We start from the raw sequence: 25,294 nt of genomic DNA on the forward strand, positions 1-25,294 counted from the left end.
TATTCTTGAGTACGGCATAAAACACCAATCCAAAAAATTAATAAATCATTCATTATGTATTAACACTAATGCAACCATTTCGCGCCTTATCCAGGAATGTACAGTTATTCTGCCTTTCTCCACACCAACAAACAAAATTAACCAAGCTAGTGCTTGAGCCTTTGTCGGTTATTATATCAATCAAAAATTGTTTCTAATGTTTTTCCCCGAGACACAGCAAGTACATTTTATCAAAGTGCTCTCTCAAGTAAAGCGTCGTAGCAAAGCAACTTGATTGTTGACAAACCATACATTGTCTGCACTTTCCCTAATGGCTTTATGATTAGTACCTCAAGTTAATTACACTGGCCCCAAGAGCATAATTGGTAGAGCATCTGCTTCCATAGCAGCAGATCCAGGGTCAATCCTGGGTCGAGTCACACTTAAGACCTTATATGAGAAAGTTGTATCTTCCTCGCTTGGCATTCAGAATGATGGGGACAATGCAACGACTGCTTGACCCGTATCAGGATAATGGCTCGGGCGCGGTGCGGGGCGGGGTGGCTTACTTGCCTTGGGTAAGGCGTCTCAGAGAAGCAGCACTAGATAAAAGAGCGGTGGAAATCCATCCTGCAACAAGGAGGCACACTACATGCACTCCAATGATTCCTTCCTCATTATGACGTTAAACCCAAAGCACTCACTCACTCAAGTTAATTACATATACGATTACAACTTTTGATTTGCATTACAAAGTGCTGAATTCTGATGAAATTTGAATGACCAACAGAATTCTAGCTAATCTGCGTATAAAATTACAACTGCCTTTCAACTTTTAACTAGAAAAACATTCGCAATTGTTCAACTTTCTTCCATTTTCAAATTAAATAGTTGGGATGTAGGTAGTGTATAACCCTATGCAGGATGAAATTTTATTATGTAAAACTTAATTTAACTGTAAAGTAAAAACGCACAACTTCTGACCCCTAGCTCATATTCTTTTGTCTTCTATAACAACGGGAATTTTGAAAAACATTGTCTGTCAAAATGGAAAACAATTTCACGCTACCACTACTGGACACCTTCTGGTACAACCGAGTTGTATATTGACAGCATCAATAAGTATCTCTTTTTAAATCTTTTTATGTTTTTCACATATATTCCCTTATAACTTGATTTCGGAGACAAACCTACATTTGTTGGACTGGCCATTTTCAGAGCTTCACAAAATGTCATCAATCTACACGGAACAATGTCTTCAGAATATACTTGAATAAACGCCTTGCAAACATGCGAGAGTATTACGAGAAACTACAGTGCAAATGTCAAGGAATCACGAGAATCTATCTACTAATTACGACATTTTTGTCGCGATTCATTACTGAACTGAAGCTTCAGCTCGCTGAAGTTATCGATTTTTTTCTCAAAACAGCAAATTACAGTTCTGATCTTTGACTGTAGCTGGTGCGTTGAAAACAATTGAACTACAGGTGGTATACGCTGTTGCCGACAGCTGTCAACTCTTTCTTGGTGGAGGTGAGGAAGGTACTTGTGATCAGTGCATTGTGGGAACTACTTTCAAAATGGCAGCGGCAAAGTGCTCGCTGGGTGCTGCAAGAGTTAACAACTTTTGTAAATGTTCATCACCAAAGTTGTTCCAAAGAAGAGTCTAGATACACCAGTGACGTAACATGGCTTCCGATCGACCGCAATATCAAGTAGTATTCTTGATAGATCTCGTACAATCGAAATCTTGCGGCTCCCAAACGGACTTGGGAAACGATATTCGACCGTCGACAATCTGTTTGACTATTTTTCGTATTCTTGTAAACTTGTTAGGAAAGATTCGTAGTCGAAGTGACAAAGATGAGAGGCAAGTGAATAAAGCATGCCAGAAACTGAAATGGGGCTGTAAGTTTTTCAATTCCCAGGAACATAAAGGGAAAATTGAAAGAAGTCAATTCAAAAGTTTCAAGCTTAAACATTTTGAAGTTTTTGAAAAGGAAGTCGAGAAAAGATTCGGACAAAGTAGCAGAGCAAATGAAACTGAAACGACTGACAGTAATGTCGAAAATAAACGGAGAAGGTGCTCGTTGGGTTACAAAACTAAGGCTAGTTCCCCTGCAGACAATGTTGGTAAAGTTTTATCCGAAGTCTTTGCGGACTTTCAGTGGGAAAGACCGGATCTTATGTCACCAGGACGACCTCACAGGAGAAAAGGCAAGCCAGCTCGATGGGGAAGAGCAGGTCTTAATTCTTCACGGGATGAATCTGCCAGTGGAACAAGATGTGTCAGAAATTTACTATTTATTCTCAGCAATTGTCCAAACAATGAAGAAAAGCTGAAGAGTTTTTGTGGAAAAAAGTGCATTGATGGAGATGTGTTCTTGGACTCTGTTCTTACTACAGCCATGATTGATAAACTACGTGGGAATTTGAGACTAGATCTGTTTTGGATTGACACTGGTGGAAGATCAACAGATGATGTATGTTGCTCACATGTTTGAAAGTGTTCAAAATAGCCAGATTAACAAATCCTAATTGCGGCAAGCAGAATATGAGAAATGAAAAGCAAATTTGACATTGCATACTCAATACCTCAGATATACCGCTAGAATCAGAAAATCTCCTTTGGTCTGCGACTATTTTCCAGTCATAAATTTTAGCAGGCACAATAGCAGATGACCTGCAATTTCTAAACATGGTCTGCCAATTTAGTAGTTCAATTAAATTAATCGTTGACATCTATTTTCAACAAATTTCCACTATTTGCCTGCTTCAACGTTTAGTCATGGAATTCCAAAATCCAGTCGGTCCATAACAAAGTGGGCTTTAAAATTCACTCTAATGCAGTAGAGAATAAGACCTTTATTATCACTTCTACAAGTATAAATCCAATCCCGAGTCAAAATGTAGTTGCAATCCACAAGAATGTTTCCTTCTCGCGCATAGAATTATTTGTTGTGGGTCATGGCGAGTTGGGTCTACTAACATTTCAGAACCATGCGCCAAAAGACAAGGAAATCAACCTTTTACAGACATAATGAATTAAAAATTATGTCATTACAGACATAATGAATTAAAAATAGGAAGAACAATTTGTCCATGTCAAAGGAGAAAAGACAACTCCAACGGTTAAAGTCAAGGCTTGCAGTTATTGTTTAAACATCTGCATGGCTGTATCGTTATCCATGTTATTTGACCGCGGCCTTAGATTCAGTCCTAACTTTGAAGAGAGAAAAGTTAAGACTTGATAAGATTTTCTGCATATAATTAGTCTGAAATGGATTTAAATGTGTACTAGTTATTGAAAGGATCCTTTTATCTTCAATCCAAACATAAAGTCAACATTGGTTTGGCTTTTAGTTGACGCAGAAACGAAAGTACAATATGAGCGCACATGTGCCCACAAGCGAATGGAGATTATTTTGTTCTTAAGTACCTTTCGGTCCAGAGTTATCTCTTATAATATCTCTCTGCGAGTTGCAATAGCTGCAAATGGTGTTTTGTACGTTTTCAATGAATAATAAATTCGCTGTATCTTTATCCATACATTGAACCTCTCATGCTTGGCCTGCGATTTTATATGTTGATTTTTTTTTTCAGCCTGTTTTTTGCCATTCGCAGCTCTGAGATAGTGGTGCGCTTTCCTCATGCACATATTTCTTAGCCAATCGTTGATCAGACTTGTCCGCATCAATTCAACAGCACAACAAATGTTCATGTTGATACATTAATTTCCTTTAATGTGCCATGAAAGCAAAATCAAGTCTTACAGTACATCACAGAGTTTGTGTGTAGATTAAACTGTTTTTTTACAGATGCAGTTCTAAAAACATGTCCAGTAGTTGGGTGGTTCTTTCTATCGTCCCATGGGTCGTACATTTCGCCATGGGAAAGTGCCCGGCTTTACATGGTTGATATTATACATGTATATGTGTTCAATACATTGATCGGCGAATCGCTAGGAAAGATTAGTGGTCCACTGACAGTTCCATTCTGTTACATGAGGCCAAATTCACCAATCAAATATATTACAAGAGGTCACATGATAGCAGAGGGGATGGCTTACTGGCTCACTGGCTCAGAGGGTTAAAGTGCTAGATAGCTGCAACCATTTCGTCCCTTAACCAACAAGGTTGCATGGTCGAATCCAGATCACCTTATGGTTTAGGGTGCCAGTCAAAACGATCACTTAAAAACAATAATACATGCATAAATCAGAAAAGTATACGTGTTGCACCTTTTTTTACATATGATTGAGTTTCTGTACATATACGACCTTCTCCTTTTGCAGTGGCAAGGTTTATCTTGCAGGGGGAGAGAATTCACTGTGTTATTGTTATACTTGTAAGTTTCATGAGACCTCAGGAAAGTTAAAGAATGAAAGAAAGACTGAATTACCGTCCCAACGTACATTCGCAACAAGAAGAAGATACATAAAAAGGCTTCCAAGTCCGGAGAGTACATGTAGATGGATGTGTGGAAATGGTGTTCTTTGATGGTGGTGTTCTATGAACATGCAAAACTGCTATCTACGTAGCAAGGGTGTTTATTTCTAAGTTACTGTCTACTCAGAAAAGATATTGAAGTGGCTTTAATCCTTCATTCATTCTTCCTAGCTACAAGGCAAATTATTATTTCACAGGCTGTGAGTGAGCATGTAAATGGAGAACCTAAATGCTAATTAGCTGCAGTGATTCATGTTTTTTTTTTGTTTTGTTTTTTTTGTGTGTGTAATTTTCACTGTTTTTTTTTTTTTCCTATGGTTCAAGAGGTGATTGGGATGAGTCCATTTCAGGTGATTGGGATGAGTCCATTTCAGGTGTTTATATTATACATGCGGCTTCTATTTTCCAGGATGTTTCGGTGAATGAAAGCAGTGTTGGGAAAGTAAGAGATGCTCTTGGCAAAGTTGGAGGAAAACTTATTCCATTGGATGTTGTTTTGCAAGGTCACAGTGGACAAACGTTGAGCTGTTATGATAGTAAATTTCCATCCATTTTGGTGCCAAGTTTGTCACAGCAAAGTGGCACAACTCGAGAGAATTCAGAAAACCTACATCCATGTGGTTCCCTGAAGAGTGGCCCTCTTGATTACTCTTGTATTGTGCCTACAGCATGTGGCCTGGAGCATTATCTGCATGGACCAGAAGTTTGTGATAGAAGGAGAAGTCTGGATAACGTCCAGAAATTTGGAGATCTTGGAACTGCAGGGCACCTGTGTATCCAAGCAGGTAGAAGTTCATTTTGTCTGCCATCTATGTCTGATCTATGTAATGTATACTGCATGGCTTCATGTTGCATTTTTAGGTATATTACGTTACACTCTCACAAACGCTTGCTTAACTTGAGCTCTTGCTACATGCTGTTTGAGGCAGGTATGTTTGCCAGGTGGCTGGCAGAGCATATTTGTTCTCCCAGGCTGTACCAGGTTTCCACTGCCCATAAACATCGTCATATAATTGAAATAGTTTATACTGCAAAGTTAAGCCCATATTATATTATTCATTTAATTTCAATTAATCAAAATGTTGTTTTTATATTAGACAGAAAATGACACATATAAACACAGTGTTACCATTCAAAATGGTTGCAGTAGTAGATTTTTTTTTTTTTTTTTGATTGGTGTTTTACGCCGTGCTCAAGAATATTTCACTTATACAACGGCGGCCAGCATTATGGAGGGAGGAAACCGGGCAGAGCCCGGGGGAAACCCACAACCATCCCCAGGTTGCTGGCAGACCTTCCCACGTACGGCCGGAGAGGAAGCTGGACTTGAACTCACAACGACCGCATTGGTGAGAGACTCCTGGGTCATTACGCTAACCAACTGAGCCATGGAGGCCCCTGCAGTAGTAGATAACCCATGTACCAGTTCCACTTATTAAATTTAGTCACCATAAGACTAATTCCATGGGCTGGAGTGATACTTACTTAAGCTCAGTTCATATTATTAATAAATAATTATAATACACAGTACATTACAGAGATAAAAGTATGTTCACTGTAAATTTAACACGCCTGCAGCTATTATAATTAATTAGAAATCATGTAATGTTTGATCATAATGAGATGTGTTTTCTCTCTCTTTTAATTTAACAGGTGAAAAAGAAGTCACAGTGTGTACACTATTTTTACAGTCTGCTGTAAAACACCCAGAAAGGTAAGGTACCAGTGTAAAATTTTCAGTACATACCCTAATTGACCATAAAATTTGTCTATGACTAACTTGCCCATTTTTCCTGATTGTGAGAGTTGTGTTGATTTTAGAAAGGTGTTTTGAGGTTTGCTTAGAACGTGGGATGATATTCTACTGGAAAATTGTAAGTTTCAGCACCAAAAATAATATTTTGTGATATTTATTTGCCATTAAAAATGCACTTCTGTGGGCGAAATTTCAGGTCAATTAGGGTATATATATATAACAAATGCAACAAGAAACCTTGATAACTTTTATGCTAAATGAACTGGAAAAAGGGTTGTTGTATACGCTGATGTATTAAAGTCTTAAATTTGTAATATCAAAACTGTGCCTAAGTACCATGAAGATCTGCCTTATGATGATAATAATAATATTAATAATAATAGATATCTTTATTTATTGAAGGTAACTCCGTCAATTTGTACAAAATTGTTCTTTTCCATGGCCTTGATAAAGAAAAACAAATTAATATATATGTGATATAGAAACAGTTATACAATGACTATTAAGGGTGAATATGACTGGCGTCCTGAGGGGGAGCAAGGTAGTGGGAGACGGCTCATTACTGACCTCGTCCTTCACCTCATTGACTTCTTTGAGCTGCATTTAAGAGTTGGTTGGTTTCCAAATTGCGTATGGACTACATCTCCTTGTGTTGGTGGTGACAGTTCGGGTATAAATCCCATCGAGATTAATATATACATATATGTATTAAACAAAGACAGCAATAGGATTAGCTGAATCATAGCACTCCTGTTGGAAGGGTATTCATGGAAATTAATTTTTATATGGTAAAAGGATTAAAAAATGAACAGGAATGAATATTGATTATGTGTAATTTCAGCGTTATTACTGATTTCAATTGTATTTCAGTGGAAAAGTTGGAGGACAGAAGATCACTTGTAGTCCGGTAGGGTGTTTGACAAGTACCCTGGCTTGTGAAGGTGTCACATCTTCGGCAGGAAGCCAAGATGAACCCATTGTGGTTGTGAACACCTGTGGGATGAGTGCTGATGAACTTATGGAAGCCTACAGGTTCACAGTTGTTGGGGTTGTTCATTTCCAGCCAAATTTGGTCCATGCGTTGTCACCTGGAACATCATTCATATGCTGTGGCCATCCTCTCAATGCAGAAAAGAAGGTCCAAAGTTCACTAAGGTCTCAGTACTTTCAGAGCCTTTTAAGTGAATTGATTACTCATCAGAAAGTTTTGGTAGGTTTGCTACATTTTAAATTCTTGTAAAATAAGACCATAAATAGTCCACAGAATTTACTAAGTAAGATTTTGGTTCTCTGGCATGAATGACAATTATGATTTTGTTGACTAGGAAGTATTGATTTCAGAGAATGCTTAAATTCTTTCAGTGTTGATGTGGTTGATAACAATATTAGCAGGAAAGGTTGGAGGTTTACCCCAGGTACTCTGGACTCCTCCTCCTCTTCCATTGACATGCTACATTCTGTTGAAGAAGTAAAACATCCCTGAGTGTTATGCCACAGTCAAATAAGTAACTTGAGTTACTGTATTTCTTGTAAAGTTTTTAGCTTTTTTCACGTAACACATGTTGCCTGATTCTGTCTGATTTTATCTACCTTATAATGCCAACTGAGAGTGTTCTGTGAAGTTTGATTCATTTCACGAAATACCAGGCCGTTTTAAGGCCTTTGTGTGATTCTTAAAGTACACATAACAAACTGTGGGTAAAATACTGTATATAACACTTGTCATGTTCCAATCATACACAAAGTTAATAACAAATTATGATTGAGAACATATGCCATGTAAGCCCGGGTTCTGGCCTAACACATGTATTTTAAAATTGGCACTCTTTGAACATGTTAGAGATTAGGCACAGTAGTGGTTGGTATTCTGACATGTTTTGGATGTCATGGCTGGTGTCTCGGGCATGCCTCTCTAGGGAGACATTACAACAGTGTATAAGCATTGAGACAAGTCTGATGCCATCAAATGCCTTTTAAATGACCTTAGAAATATTGTAGTCCGCAACATTAAATGGTAGGCAATTAAAATAAATCCTGATGTACCATGATTTGTTTCAGATCATTTCCCTGCAGGTGTTGGATATGAGAAAGGTAGGACATGGTCCTGGCTTAGCCATGCTACAACCTCTGACCTTACAGTCCGGGATTCTCACCATCCTGTCCAGTACCCAGGCCTTGGTGTTAGAAAAACAGCTACTTTCAGTTTCACAGGATGATAGGGCAAAGACAACCACTGTGGAAGGTTTTGATGAGTGGAGAAACAAAGTAATCCAAAGTCAGCTCAAGATTCCAGTGAAAACTGAAACCAGATCACACAATCCAGGTAAAGGAGAAGATATTGAGGGTGTAATAATTTTATTTTATGAGCTGATAACATCTCTTCTGTGATTGCCAGGAACAAGGATCTCACTGGTCATTGGAATTTTTGAAATTACATAAATTTTATTGAAATCCTTGAAAAAGGGATTATTTTGGGACAAATAATTGAAAATACTTGGTTTTGCAGTTAAATACTGTATTGAATCATATCCTAAATGGTTCCAAAGTTGCTGAAGGTTTGTACTTATATGGAAAATGAAATGAAAAGTGATGAAAAAAAAAGTCAGACATGATTATGACCACTTGGTTTTAACTTCTGTCAGTTGAATTTGTTCCAGATTCCTCGATAGGTTGAATCAGGAATTTTGGCAAATGACAGTTTCCGATACAAGACACAATCTCCTAACACTTAAAGGCATGCGAGAACGTATTGTTGACAACCTCTGCCACTGCGGTCGTGTTCACCCGAGAACACAAAAGTATTTAAAATCAGTTTAACAGTCGTTGTTGTTAAATATACTCTTAGTAAGTTCAAGGTTATGCTTATCGTTCTCAGTTATGATAATAATAAAGCAAAGCGGAAGATTATACCAGTGTTCACGAAAACAGCAAAGGTGTACTTGCACTGTTTGGAGAATGGACAGGTCTCTTCATTAGTATTAACTGCTGCAGTAAAAATGGACATATTGTCAGCCAGAAAAGCAAAATGAATATTCGAAAAGGCCTTTTGCAATGGGAAAGAGACCTCAGAGACATTTATAAGTTTGTTTTTTGATGATTCGGGGGAAATTAGATTGTTTCCATTAAGAAATTTCATTTAAGTTATATGGAAACTAAAGTGTGGTATGAAAGGTATGAAAAAAGGCTGTTGATGAATAATTTTGGTACAGAATACATTTGTCCAAGTATATAATGCTTATTTCAGCTTTGGATTTTCACAGTCTCTGACCTGGGGAATCCTACTAGAGATTTCGAAATTCTAAGCCTGGGACTCCTAAAAAACAAGAAAAGAAGATGTATAGAGTTTGACATTCAAGGCCTTTGTTTTCTTTCTTCTTCAGAAAAATCTCAGCCCCCTGAACCCAAACCGTTTAACAGTGGCATGCTGGAGACTTGGTATTCATCAGGTCCTAGTGGCCGTATGGCCGATCTTGTCCAGAAACTCTCTGACAGGTCAGTCTGTCTTATTTGATTAATTCCAATTAGGCACTATTTCTTGAAGTGCCCAAAACTGACCTATATACAGGATTGATGCTGATTGGCTGGTGTGAGAGATAGGCAAGTTCAGGCTATGGCTAGGCTGAACTGAATTTTTGGTGTGGCCTATATCTTCATATGTGACCAAGACGCTAGGCATTAAAGCATGAACTCTCCTATCTCCAGTGTCGGCCAATCAGCACCGATTCTGTAACCCTTTAAATCTTTGTCTGAGAATGAGATAAACGTCATCAAATTCCAAGTGATGGAAAGCTGTGGGTTGTTGCTGTTGGGTTGGAATTCTGTGAAATAAATCAAAACATTGGACACTGCTGTTATTCTAAACAGGAAACCACCACCAACTTCATCTACAGTGAAGAAGATTGAAAACTGGGGCAATATGATTGGCTGATATTAAGATATCGACTGAGACATAGACATCTTTATAAGAGTTTAGCAAATAGTGCACCGTACAAAGTCTTCATTAGGATTCGATATTTTGGCTTTTATTTTGCCAGAGCCAAAATATTGTAATACAATGTTTTAACTATTACATGCCGTGTTGACTTTTCCAGAGTGGAGAGTTTTGGTTTCCTTTCTGTGGAGGAGAAGGCTTTGTTGAAGCAAGTACAGAGGCAGTATCGGCGTGAGAACCAACCCCTGTTAAGTAGCCAGTATGAGGAAAGGGACCTGAAAGCAAAGCTTGAGCAGGAAAGGACAGAACAGGGTGAGTTCTCAATACTGCTGGCATCTTTCTACCTGTAGACAGCTTCGGTGGCCTAATTGTTAGACCATCTGCCTCAGTGTCGAGAGACCTGGGATCAAACCCGGGTCAGTTCATACCAGAGGCTTTAAAAATGGCACTTGCAGCTGCCTCGCTTGGCGATCAGCAATGAGCGGTTAGCGTAGAGAAACTGATCTGGCGGATCAAGTGTCAGTATAATGTGACTGGGCGGGGTGTCATGTCTGGTGTCTTCGGCATGTTACTTCAGTGCCAATATCATTTTCACCCAGCCATAAGAAGACACAGTATTTACTTTCTTGCAAAGGGTCACTGGTTTACTCCTGGCCTCAGGATGATGATGCTGTCTTAGACTTTTCTCAAGCTTAGTCTTAACATGCGATGTTATTCTTGAACTTCATCTTGAATTTAAACGCTAGTTCTCGATTTAGGAGAGAAATTAGGGGAGTAGTAATTAGTGGTTGTAGGTTTTTCTCAGGCTCTACCTGGTTTCTTCCCACCATATTAATGCTGGCCACCGTTATATAAGTGATGTATTCTTGAATACAATGTAAAAATCCAATCAAATAAATAAATAAATCAAAGCTGGAATGGCACAGAAATCCAGTGACAGTTTAAGGATTGTCCCACTGTCAGTTGAGCTTTGGTTATGTTAAATCAAGATTAGACACAAACCCTTGTTAATGTGAGCACCATTCTGTGAACAAAATGCAATTCTCTTGTCCACAGATAAGGCTGATAGAGGAGATGTAGATGAGGTAGATGGCAATGTGGGCAACATTGTGTTTCTGGAGAGGTTGAAGAGTAATACTAACATTGTCACTGGAGGTCGCAGTGAGCTGATGCTCAAATCAGGCATACAGAAATCCAAGGAAAAATCCACCCTTCTGGCAGAAGAAGAAGAGAAAAGCAGCAAAAAGGAGCGTCTTAGGCCAGACATTAATGCTGCAGGTAATCAGGCTGTAGTGTTACAAACCAATGTGGGTGACAGGTTATGAATGAATGAGATTTATTATCATATTGGCAATATTTCAACCACATTGTGCAAAGGTAATATTCAATTTTAAGATTAAAATTGTAGCAAAACAGTGAATTAAACTTTAGCTTAATGTGTTTATTCTCTTAAAATGTCATACAATGCTATAAGACTCTATCCTGCATCTTGCACTGAGTGTAAAGTGCAAGAAGAATTTATGTATGGCATGATGAAAAATACCCAAACTAATTTTACCGTCCGTTTAATCGAACTAATAAGTGTCATTGTCAGGAAGGTTATTTTTGTTAAATTCAGATTTCCAGGATGTGACTGAGCTTGTGAGCTACCTGCAGAATGTGTACACAAAGACGATATCAGAAGAGGACTCGGTGGATACGTGTGTGCAGACCATTGTTCTGGTGGCTCTGCACTTCCTGAAACAATCAGGGGCAGATAACCCAGAGGTAAGCATGGCTGGGTTCTCTGCGATTTCAATATATGCTTCGTCAGACTGATTTATTTTTTTTTTTGCTGTTTATGGCCTCTGCCAAGTGGCTGGTAACCAGAGAGAAATGTCTTGTAAGGCTATTCATAGTCTTGACCTCTGATTTAAATGAAACAGACACATTGGCGAAAGGAGAAAGGTTGAACATACTCTCCTAGAAAAAATCATGAAATCATTGTAAAGGAAACATGAGTGGGGTGTCATCTGTAGCCAGAAAAATGCGTGCAGACGTTTACACAGTGGCCATCTGATGCCAAATGTTACATGCATAAGTCCAAATCTGGGAGACCTACAGTGGGCTACCATAGAAAATATTCATTCACACCTCTGTGAAATGTTTTTTTGGTATTGTGCTAAACTCCAGTCGAGATAAATGCATACAAATAACAAATTGATGTGATATGGAGGTGGACCAAATAAGCAATATTTTATACCAGAGCATTTGTGTTGATGCTGACACATGGCTGTACAGTTTAGGTGCCGATATGTTTGAATGGTTTTGTGTGATTTGTACATGTAGCTCGCTTTATGAAGTAAGGGGAGGTATTGTGAGAGGGGAATCAGATGCTGTCAATGTTGTTGTCCAGTTTGGTTAAAGTTTTTGCATATCAGAGACCAAGGAAGTCTTTTACCTCATAGCTCAACATCTTGCAAAGTTATTCATAGCTATTCCCATAGTACATTGATTGCCATCTGCCGTTCAAAGACTTGTGTGATAAAGTTGTGCACTAACTCCCCACAGTGTCTTTTACGACCACAATGATTTACAACTCCATAACATGTGTTTCTTGTTGATTTGATGGCAAGATCTTAGCACTATATATTTAGAGGATAATATCTGTGTATGTCAGTGTCGATCATTCTACTTTTTTTTGGTTTTGAGGTCGGTATTTGAATGACTTGGACATTATGCAGTTTTACAAACTGTTCAATCAGACGAGCTAGTGGTATTCTCTGAAAGCCTTGTTGCTGTTCTTGTAGGAGTCCCTGAAAGAGTTACTGGATGAAAAGATACTGATCAGTAACAACAAGCTGAGGCAGAAACACAGCCATGCTGACTGTGACTTGACAGATGAACAGAAACTACTGGAGTAAGATGCTCATATTTACCACAGAATCAAGGATTATCAGTGGGAAGCAATACAGTTATGGCCCATGACCAAGATGGCTGCAGTCCACAATTAATTTTCCATTTACTTACATGTTAACGTTTGGTCTCACAGCACTATCCCTAAATATGTGAGCCCCGAAATCTCCTGGCTTCATAATCCTCACCTACTGATACAATCCATTACCAGATAGCAGTCAAATCCACTCAGGCAGAGTCCGGTGAAACAGGACTTTTCACCGCTTTTGCCACGTGTACATCTGCCACAGTTCTCTGTAACACAAATTTATACGTAGAACGAAACTTTGAAGCCTATGCTACAAAACAATAACACTTGACAAGCAGAGAAAACAAAATATTGGCAGCTCAAAGGGGTAAAAGAAAATACATCTAAAAATACCAGTATGTGGACTGTAGTCAGATGGGCATAACATCATCTTGGTGTTCTCTAAGGGAAGATAACTCAGTGGTATAACCCATTCTTCAGTGATATAGCCCATTAGGTTATTGTACCACTGAGTTATCCTCCCTTTTTTCTTCAATAAATAAGGAGTCGTAATGAGGTTTGGTTCTTCATATGTAGATGATGAGGTTGACTTCTGTAATGTTGTACCAGACATCTGATGTAGCTTTACCAAGCCTTTGTCGCCCTTTGGAGTGAAATGCCTGCCTTTGTAATGAAATGCCTCCTTTTGTAGGTATAAACTACAGATCCAGTTACAGTTTGAGATAGCAGCCTCACAAACTGATGTGGACACAATGACAGAGGATTGTATCGAAGAGGTGAGTACCAGGTTCATATTTTCTAGTTTTAGGGCTTAGCTTTTGACATAGGATATTATTTCAGACGGAGGTGAGACAAAAGAAAAAACATAAACATAATAAAAAAAACTATATATAAACAATTAGAAACAGAGTATTACACATCATTATACACAAGATCTTGTGCAGCATACAATAAAGCTGTCCATAAATGACATCCGATAGTACACAGTAATTCAGTTTCACAGGAGAGCAGCCCGTGGCTAATGCCATGTTACAGCTTTTTGTATTATCTCTTAATGTGAAGACACTTGAGTGCAGCTGTATCTACAACACAATAACCACCTTAATGTATTGTGGAACTTCCTGTTTAAGATAGATTTAGTTTCAGTCATTTTAGTCTAAATGGATTTTCTTTCCAAACAGTGTCACGAAACATAGATAACTTGATGGTATGATAATCCGTAGTCTTTTCAGCTGAGTTTGTATTGGCCATGTGTTACGTCAGATTATGCTGTGGTTTCAGGTGTGCAATATGCTCAGAAAATGGTCAATATCTGGCAAACTGGATATAAGGCAATACCTGGAGGATGTGCTTGTAGAACAGTAAGATATCATTTGTTTTCAGATTTCAGAAGCAATGAGTTTGTGGAATTTAGTGAGAAAGGTAAACACGAAAGTCTTTCAGTTATTGTCACAGACATAGGTACTGAATCATAACATGAAGGTTGCTGTGTTAAGTTTAGTGGTTGTTTCATGTTTATTTCACCTATAAAGCTGAGTGAAGTGACAGCCTTGCAGGTGAAATAATTTTAAATGTTACATGAAACACAAAGTACAAAAGAAAATCAGTAAAAAACAAATCGATTAGCAGTGAATACAAACCCCAAATGTTTTTGGAGAAAATGTAAATTACAATCATTGATCTGATATTCGTGTTGATCTTTGATATGCTTTTCCTTTCCAGTTACATTCACACCTTGCCTAAAAGCTTGGGCAGTTTGTACAACACACTCATGTTACCCCTCCCAGACGAGTTGGCGAAAGTGGTACCAAGGGGAGATCACTCCTTGCTGGATGACTCCTGTTTCAGTGACACACTGATGAGTCCTGCCTCCTCCGTTGGTCAGGGGTCTGTGACTGCTCACTCAAATCCCCCGTCGCTGAGTCAGCAGCCTCTGTCTGATCGGTCAGATATCCTCATGTCAGCTAATTTCAAAGCCAACAAGTAAGTCCTGTTTGCTTTTGTTCTTAAATAATAATAATAATAATAACAATAATTAAAACTGTTATGTTCCTTACAGCGATACCGGTGGGAAAGCATCAAGGCCCAATTGAATGTCAAATAAGAAAACACTATGAAAGTAATGCACTGAACTAATTTGCCATGATCGGAAAAATTAAGCTTAGGAAAACATTTATTCGCCAGTAAATTTATTTATTTATTTATTTATTTGATTTGTGTTTTACGCCATACTCAAGAATATTTCACTTATACGATGGCGGCCAGCATTATAGTGGGAGGAAACCGGGCAGAGCCCAGGGGAAACCCACGACCATCCCCAGGTTGCTGGCAAACCTTCCCATGTACTGCCGGAGAGGAAGCCAGCATGAGCTGGACTTGAACTCACAGAGAACGCATTGGTGAGAGACTCCTGGGTCATTACGCTGTGCTAGCGCGCTAACCGGAGGCCCCTGCCAATAAATGCTAACACACGTAACGATGAATAGCTTTATTCAAATGCTGAAGCATATAGGCAATGGAAAATTCAACACATTCAACCTGCATGTACAAATTGTTACAGTATGTACAAAAACAGGCAACATGGAGAAACAGCATGACAAAAGTGAAAAATAATCAGCTGGGTTTGAACCTCACACTACCAGATATCATATACAATGCGTCCAGTGCTGAAAACCACCTCAGCGTCTTGATAGAGTTAGGCCTAGGCGATCACCTCGCCTGGTTAAGTATGTACCATTCAGGTTGCTCAACACATGGTGTGCAATCACCCCACGCGAGTGTCCCAACTGGTTTGGGCTCGGTTCAGTTTTGAGAGCGGGCGAGGACAGAATGCATGTAGCTAGCAGGAAATGTCAAGAGGCTACAAATATATTAAATTTTGGTCAAAATAGTTAGAAGGAATAAGCAATGTTGTGTGTTGTTTTCTTTACAAAAGATCCCTTTCCGAATCCATGGCATACGGTTTCATAGTTATTTTTCTTTGCGGCATCCTACGCCTGTCTCTTCCTTATCGGCATGTGAGGTCTAGACCTGAAAAGAAACTGGAAACCACGATACGTCTTTAACAGTTGAATTTGGCCTTATAAGAGTTACATTTTTTGGACTCATAATGAGTCAAGGTGCATGTGAGAAATTTTTGGTATATTTGTCCTGGGTGGTGTCATGTTAACATTTTAGTGAGAAAGCTATTGATCATAGCTCAAATCTGTTGGCATATTGCCAAAAGGGCGTGTCTTAGGCTACAGTTTGGTGCAAGTTTCACATTTCTAGGTACCATAGTTCTTGGGTTATTTATGGAAAAAATGGAAGAAAAATAATAAAAATCCGAACGAATTTAACAGGTTCTGAGCCACCTAATAATGCTTTATTTCCCAAGGGAGATCAATTAGTTAAGAACAATCTTCCTTGAGTCCCTCATGCATACACACGTTCCCATACAAAGTTATTTACATATGTATACAGTATATATAACATGTAGATGAACCTGACTGATGATTACAACTGTATACAGTGTAGTGCATCATTGACAATACCACACTTAATCAGCAGAGGCATAGTTTGACATAACAAATATTTGCATTTGTTTTTAATTGACATTCTGTGATTTTTTAAATTGACAGGTAATGGATGAACAAGTCAGTATGCTTATCTTTCAGTTACTTTAGTGATGAGATGTTAGTTTAATTCCAACATCAGAGAGGTTTTTGCCTCCACTCCTCTCATGACCTTAGCTTATCTTTCAGTTACTTCAGTGATGTTGGTTTAATTATACCTTAGTGGCAATCATCTGTTGACAGTTACTGTTACTTACTTGGTCTTATATCAAGTTCGATGAAATTCACTTTCCAATATGGTGTACATATTGTACTCACTGTGAAGGTGGAAATGTAGGAAAGTTTGTCAGTTACATGCTAAAGGCCTGTGGTTTATTTCATATAGTGTTTTTTTTTTTGTTTTTTTTTTTTTTGCCACCCTGTCGGACCACCATCTTATCAGTGAATATTTTTTAAAACACCTTGAAAGATCAGTCAATTACTTCATGAAATTATGTCATTAATTTTTTTTCACTAACTCACAAATCAAATCCTAAAATAACTTCAGATGTCATGTTTAAAGATTAAGAAATGTGTTGAGCTTTTGGGTGTAAGATATGTTGTACGACTTTGACTGTGAGATAATTTAATGTACACATTAATGTACACACTGTTTCCCTAAACACTTACAGATCCAGGAAAATGGCTGTTCATCCAAGCCTGTCAGACTTTGGACCGAAGAGACAGATCATGGTAGCTGTAAACCCTGCTAGCAGGAAAAGGGTAAGGGACACTGAACTCTTATAGGTATTCTTATATTTCAGTAAATTATATGAAATATTGTTGGCGGTATTTTTATTTGACTAGTCAAATTGATGTGCATCACCTAGTGAATGTGACTTCAATAACTAGCTGCAATCTGGCCGAAATATTGTCGATGTGGCATTAAGCCATAATCATTCACTCATTAAACAACTGTCAAAAGGCAAAACGAAAATTTTGTGCTGCAAAAAAGTATCCTACAGGATATAGAATGTCCAGAATGCTTATTTCTGGTAGTCATCAAATATTGTCTAATTTATTCCATTTGTTTGTATATTGCCCTCGCAACATAGTATCTCCTAGTGTTTGACAAAACCTTGCGATCGTGAGCAACTGTCACTGACTTAGGTGTAAGTATGCATGGTTTTGCTGAACTGGATACTTACAGTCGCAGAAGAGTAGAAGTTTAAACAACCGCCGAGGCAGATCACAAGCCCACATAATCTAAAACCAGCGACCAGTTGAATTTTTCTAGTTGTCAAACACGCAGTTGCTCCCAGTCACAGGGTTAGTCTACATACGACTTAAGTATTTTATGAGAAATGAAGTAGTCTTACAAATCCTGTAAATTTGTTTTTGTGCATCTTTATGACAAATGAAACTCGAAGGATTCATAGCTAAGATTTTCAGTTTCATTACTAAGAGGTTTAATTTATTACCAGACCAAAAGCAAAGTAACGAAAGGGTCCAGGTCTGCGAAAAAAGGCTCCACCAGAAAAGGGTCTGCAAGGAAGAACTCAGCTCGTAAAGGGTCAGCACGAAAAAGCTCGGCAAGGAAGAAAAAGAAAGAGTCGGCAGGTACATGAAGTTGTTTTCATGAGTTTTCATCTCGTTGTCGAGATCATCCTATGTAACTTTAATTCTGCTGTGAAAGGTACGACCTGAAACCTTATTTGGCAACCGGTTTTAGTAGCCCATGCCACTTTTGTTTGCTACCTGGCTGATGATTCTTTTGTGAGTTAGGATAAGTTGAAACAAGGTACTATAATTCTTCAACCTTTTCGCATGTTTGCAATTTGTTTATTCATGCATATTCTGAAGGCATTATTCTGTGTTGACTCAAAAAATTATGCTTTTTGTGAAGCCCTGGAACTGGCCAGTCAAACCAATGTAGCTTTGCCTCCAAAATCAAATTAATATTGTCTATAAATAGCACTGAAAGTTGCTCTTCATATGCGAATAGATTGAGGAATTAGGGTGATCTACATGTAGTTCTGGGGGCCTCCATGGCTCAGTTGGTCCAGCTCATGCTGGTTTCCTCTCTGGCCGTACGTGGGAAGGTCTGTCAGCAACCTGCGGATGGTTGTGGGTTTCCCCCGGGCTCTGCCCGGTTTTCTCAGGCCATAATTTTGGCCGCCTTCATATAAGTGAAATATTCTTGTGTACGGCGTAAAACATCAATCAGGTAAATAAATAAATACATGTAGTTTTCGGACTGCAATTGGCAAAGTGGAAATACTCTATGAAAACCAAAAACAAAAATTTTAGATTAGGAGACAAGGCATCGGTAGCTTATTTGTACAAATGGAAAAAAAAAAAGTACTATAAACACGGAATAATGTTACTCTGTACATCACTGTCAGTAGCTGATGCTGTGATGGTTGTAGATGCTGATGTGAAGGCTGTGAGAAGAAACCTGTTCATGTCTGAAGGCAAGCTGGAACGTCGCCAGTCTGTGGCTGTCATGGAGAATCTGAGGTCTCCTAAGGGTAGACACAAGCAGAGGAGTGCCTTGTGTAGCCCCCGCCGGAGCCCCAGAGGTAAACAGATACAATCAGATATTTTAATATTTGGATAATCATTGTGAACTGGCATCTTGTGAAGTACCAGTACTGTATTTGATGTAAAATTCCATCCATGGCTATGTTACCATATTTCTTCTACCTTTTCAACCGCCTCTGCAACCAGTACATCGAAACATTCTGAAAGCACATTCTGTGGGGTGTAGAGAAATAATTTGCACACTTTTGTCAAGCTTTAATGACGTCTTTAATGACAGAAGAAATCAGTTTTAGTGGCATTTTCATAATAATTGTATGCATAAATTGCACTGAAAAAATGGCTTTAGCAGTTAAAAAGGTTGAAGATTTACTGTATTCAAATTGCCTCAGCCTGACAGTTCTGTTGGAAGGTAGGTTAATATCCTGATGGACAAATGTAAAATTTTAGCACCAAAAGAAATATTTTACGTGTATATCTTTTACTAGTCTCATAAAGTGCCTTTTTGGGGGCCATATTTTCGGTCAAATACAGCACAACATTTATAGTTGTTTGTAAATACAATCTTAAGTTTTATGTTTAAAAAATTGTAACAAAACTAATTATTGAAATAATTAAAACTAATTAAAAAATTTTTTCATAATTTTCAACTTTGTTCAGATTTTTACAAGTTTCAATTTTGTCATAAATTCTAATTCATCTTTACTTGCAAACTATTCTTGACCACTATTACCGCATTGAAATTCATGAATAAAGTTAGATATATGGTAAAGTTTAATCAAACAATTTTTATGATTCTGTAGTGAAGACCAACACCCCAAACGTTGTCGCTGAGACCCCAGCTCATAAACAGAAGTTAGTGTTACGACGGAAGGAAAGCCAGCGTGAGATGAGGTTAGAGAGTGCCCCAGTGGTGATGGAGTCACCTCTTAAACCTGGCCCCTCCCCCAATACATCTGCCACTTTAGGTGAGTAAAAGATATGGCTGAAGTATGAATGATGTGGTGTGTAGCCATACTCATTCGTTCATTCATCCATTCATTGGAATGAAAGATACAACATACTGAAAAAGTCATTGGATTAAAAGGATTAGATCATTCAATTCATTTAATCCCATGCTGCTTGTGGGTTTTGTGATTGTAGATTTGTGAGCTTTGAAGAGGAAGAGAGAGTTCTTTTGTGCCTTTTAGATTTTAAGTTTTTTGTTTAAAAACATATCAGTGTATGGTTATATCTGTGTTTCAGATTATTTATAGAAAAAAATATTTTTTAAACTAAAAAAGTTTTCTGAAAGATAAGTGTAATTGGTGAATAGATTGAGGTCTTCAAGACATTGCCTTTAGCCTTCAACTGGCTTTTGTATATATATTCTTAATCTGCCGTTGGGGATAAAATGAAACACATAAGGAGATTACTTCTTTAAAATTTCAAGATGTAATATTTCTCTTTCCCTTTTATTCATCAAATTAACCTGTTGACCTCATGATATAGGAGCTGCAGAAACATGAATGACTGGTAAATATATCAGTGATGTTAGTATTTGTGATATCGGGAAGTAATCGATCTGACGAAAGTGATTACAGTGCATTATCGTAATACACTGTAACATGTATAACATTACTATTTTAATTGTTTACAAATTGTTTTCTGTTTCAGAAGGTAGGTCAGTTGTCAGCAACAAAAGTCCTGCCAAGTCTCACATCAGTGTTTTACCAGCTCGCAGAAGTTTCTACTCTGCTGGCCCTAGGAGCCAATCGCGTAACCTAGAGAGATATAGGCAGTTAGCCAATCGGATTGCCGGGAGGGATCCGCAGAGCCGGGACCAGCTAAAGTCTCCAGATAGGCTGTTTGTGGTGAAGCAACTAAAAGGCAGCCCATCCCCATCATATAGCCTCAGATGTACCCCACAGAGACCTAACATCACCCCTGTGAAATCTGTGATGGACTCACCCAGTCAGAACACTCGCTCAAGGGCAGCAGTAGAGCTGGTTCTCTATAGGGACTCGCCTAAAACCTCAGGGAGAACACCCAAAGAGAATGTCACACGCAAACTGACACTGAGTATGACCCCAGAGAAAAAAGTGAAGCCACACGAAACACTTTCTCCATCATTTCAGAAGGGGTCCAATTTGATTCCAGGAACTCCGACCCATAAGATTAGTGCTCAAGAGATAACATCTATAATAGACTCACCAAGTCGTAACACCAGGTCTCAAATTAAATCTTCTACAGGCATAAGAAATCTGTGTTTTGATTCTGATCCATATGCAGAAGAGAAAGTCTGTGCAGTCAGTCAACTTACAACTACCATCCAGTCAACACCCATTAAACAAGACCCTGTTTCGCTATGTAAAGAAACCCCTCAGAAACAGAACTCCTTGTCCCCATTCAAGAAAACCCCACAGAAACAGAACCCCTTTTCCCCATTCAGGAAAACCCCACAGAAACAGAACCCCTTTTCCCCATTGAAGAAAACTCCACAGAAAGTATCATGGGGCACTACATCACCAAATGAGAGAAGCCCACAGAAATCTTCAACACATTGTACTCCACAGAGAATTACAACACCAAGCAATCTTACCAGTAACCAAAACACACCACCAACTCCCGCTTCTATTTTAAAGAGGAGACCCAACTCCCAGGAATCTCTGATGTCTCCTCAGCGGCCTGTGCTGAAAGTAAGATGGAGGGAGGAGAATCTGGAGTGTGTACAAGGCGAGGATGTTGACCATAACACAGGCATTCGCTGCTCTAGTCCGGCAGAGAGTGGTGACAGGAAAAGCCCAGATTTGCTGAAGACTCCAACACAGTCACCCAGGAAGCCCAAAGTGAAGACTCCAGATTTTGATTCATGGCCCAGACGTAAACCCAGGTTTGGCCAGGTAATATCACCTAAACTAACAACCGCTGTCAACATTGCTGCTTCAGCACTCCCTGGAGGAGATAAATTTGAAGGCGTTTCAACCGTCACGCATGATGAAGAGCAGGTTTCTGTGAGGAAGAGGCGTCGAGTTTGGCGACGGAAACCAGACAGCTTTGAGTCACAAGATGAAAATCAAACGTCAGAACTTCAAATTGTGCAAATTAAACATAGCCCTGATTCACATTTCACAGGCTTAGAGTCTGAAATGTTCCCAGAGACCATATCTATCAAGAAACAAACATATTCTTCGAACAATTCAGATAAGATTCAAACAGTAGCTGTTGCAGACAATACTGCTACAGGTGAAAACTTGAGAATAAATGCGTTTCAAGGTGCACGTGTTGGCAAGCGTCAGAGATCACATGATGAGAAGGATCAAGAAATGATCTCTGTCAAAAGGCAGTGTAGAGTTGCCGCCCTTGCTGCTCCTGTACCTCCATCTGTTTGTAATCCCAGTGCTTTCAAACCTGATCCAAGTAGTGGCATTGGCATAACTGATCCTTCAAACAGAACTGATTATTTTGCGTCGACAAATGAGGAGGTATTTCTGTCTGGTGGCGAGTTGTCAGATGCAGTCGTGTCGCCATCGAGTTCTGACGTTAGCTCTGCGTCCAGTGTTGTTTCCAGTCCAAGGCAAGCCTCTCCTAAATTCACTCGCCTCCACAGCCTGAAGAAGTTCTCCCATGTGATGAGTTCTGGTAGCGAGTCTGGCATGGAACTGGCGGAAACCAATTCTCCTGTGTTTGTGCCAGCAGTGAATCAAGTAATCAGTCGTGAAAACTGTGGGAGTGGCGGTGAGACAAATTGCAATAACTCAAGTGCTGCTTCTCCAAAGGACAAATGTGCAGGCGCCAAGGCAAGGATATCTCCTGCCTGTGCCAAGTCATACTCACCCAATGTGTCTGCGAAGGGGTTGTTAAGCTTGATGAACTCACCACTGATACGCTCGGGACCAGGCAAACGATCTCGCCCGCCAATAGAGGACACAGAAGTTGTGAGGTTTACGGCCAATCAAGAACAGTCCAACAAACGACGCAAAACTGTGGCTCGCTCACGACGTTCTCTCAACCTACTGAAATGACTCTCAAATTATGTTACAGTGCGTATGACCATTCATGTACAATTGTATTTCCAGCTTGTAAGAAGTCTGAGCATACCGAGATACATCTCCATTTTATGGAAATAACGCAGATATGTGTTAATTAAGCTGATTTCAAGTTTTTTTTAAAACCTAAGTTATAATGACTTTTTACCATCACAAATGTTAGTGTTTCCCATACACAATTACAGTATTTCACCTTTTCCTTGATTCTGCTGAATTCCTCCACTCTATAGGGCTATAGATTTTTTTTTTTCTTACCAGAAAAACTGAAGTGTTGGCATCAACAGTATCATTTTAAGGCTTTTCTGTGCTTTTTGGAGTGCATTTTGACATAATAAACTTCAGGTAAAATACAGTACCACTATTTCATCTATACATGTAGCCTTCTCCAATAGATTGTAACCTGATTGTCATCATTACCTCACTGATGTCAGATATAACACAAAAGAATATCCAGCTCTCTGCAGGTTTCTCATAAATTAATCTATGTTGTGGTCATTTTTTTTTCTTTTCAAATTTAAGGAGTAGACTTCAGTTGAAGTTTTTGGTAAAACGTTGAAGTAATTTCAAGCTCAAGGGTGACAACCATTGTTGAGTACATATGAAAAAGTGTGTGATTATAAAATTATTATAAACTGCATAATTATATGGTAATTCTGTCATATTCTTGGCTTGTATGCCGTGATCAGAATTTTGCAATTTTTATATACTGATCAGATTGTCATTTTATAATGCTGTCGCTTGTCACAAATGATTTCAAGGAATGTAGCATTCTAGTATTTGTTTTTCCTTTTTAATCTTAGTCACTTTATAAACAGTGGGTTTAATTGGAAATTTTTAACACATGAATCAAAAAGTTGGTAATGATTATTCTAATGTCGCAAGCATTTTAGTGCATACTTTATTTAGTTACATGTAAATAAAACTTGTCTTGGGTCGGTTCTCACTCCTGGCCCTTTAGTAATGAAAATGCTATTTATAACATGATCATATTGCATATGAAAGGTAACTAAATTTGCAGTGTATAAAATAAAATAGTTATATATTGAATATACAGACGTTTTGCTTGCTTTGTCCTGTTTGCCCCTTTGAAGGCCGCAGTATGTCAGCAAGTGCATTGATGGAGAAATAGGAGCTATAGTCTTAAATGGACCACCAACATGTTCAGGTGGAAAACATTTCAAAAATGATTCTTGTTTGACTATTCCCCCAACACATTTGAAGTGATATAAAGGAAAGATTTTTGAGGACTACAGGATAGAGTTCATGTAATGCAAAGTCACTATTCTCAACGAAGAGTTTCTTTCATACAGGATCAGGAGTACTGGTTGGTTTGCCAGAATTAGCTGCATTTTTACCATCTTTCAGAAATATTTGGGGACTTTCCTTTGCACATCATATCACATTGTTTTTTTCTAACCAATACTTCACCAAATAATTAAGGTTGTTTACAGAGCTGTTAACAAAGTGTATGGAATACATGTATAATGGACTCCCATGACATGTTTGGTGATTACATTCTTTCAGTGTTTTAGCTGAAGAGATAAAACATGGAATATATTACAATCTTTTACATGTTATTTTCAAAAACTGCTTATGCATGTAATTATCAAAGAAAAAGACAAACGATTAAACTATCTATGGCAGAGGATTGTTTTCAGATGCTTGGTCAAATATGCATTCCAGCCCCTCCACCTTACCCTTTACTGCCGTTACGTTTGTATATATGGTTAAAATGTTAAATGTAGAATCATCGGTTGAAAGTGTATGTTATAATCTGTATCCAGTGGTTCCACAGATCAGTTTAGCACAAAAGAGAAGGAAAGTTATATTGAAGTACTATCATCCGTCTATATTTTGGCTACTGTTCGTCTCATCATCAGGAAATACATGTATGTACACTAAAGAATACATAGGTTTTTATGCATGTAGCTGTGTGGGGGTTAAAATACATGTAGGCATTTAAGACAAAACTTGTAAATCCATTTTACTTTCCTGCTATTTTAACTTGTATGGCAAATCACGGTTTACTCGTCCTAAGACAATTATCCAAACTTAGCCTTGTAAAATGCACGTTCTGGATACACTATCCAAGATGTGGCACTTGACAGCTTGGAGAGTGTGAACATTGACTCCCAATGGGTCAACTGTAGCT

At 38.5% G+C, this 25,294-nt stretch overlaps 1 protein-coding gene across 1 annotated transcript; it reads left to right on the top strand.

The window, feature by feature from the left end:
• Positions 1-1,560: 1,560 nt before the first annotated feature.
• Positions 1,561-24,192, top strand: LOC135473190 (uncharacterized). Its single transcript, XM_064753032.1, has 18 exons — positions 1,561-2,465; positions 4,840-5,215; positions 6,084-6,144; positions 7,057-7,396; positions 8,245-8,509; positions 9,567-9,678; positions 10,278-10,429; positions 11,174-11,395; positions 11,736-11,884; positions 12,907-13,016; positions 13,732-13,816; positions 14,322-14,401; positions 14,763-15,023; positions 17,266-17,356; positions 18,058-18,193; positions 19,003-19,155; positions 19,918-20,082; positions 20,771-24,192. The coding sequence occupies exons 1-18, from the start codon at positions 1,671-1,673 to the stop codon at positions 23,116-23,118; spliced, it is 5,901 nt and encodes a 1,966-aa protein (XP_064609102.1). The 5' UTR covers positions 1,561-1,670; the 3' UTR covers positions 23,119-24,192.
• The last annotated feature ends 1,102 nt before the right edge of the window (positions 24,193-25,294 follow it).

The sequence above is a fragment of the Liolophura sinensis genome, chromosome 8 (genome assembly GCF_032854445.1).
Source record: "Liolophura sinensis isolate JHLJ2023 chromosome 8, CUHK_Ljap_v2, whole genome shotgun sequence".
Classification (NCBI taxonomy): Eukaryota; Metazoa; Mollusca; class Polyplacophora; order Chitonida; family Chitonidae; genus Liolophura; species Liolophura sinensis.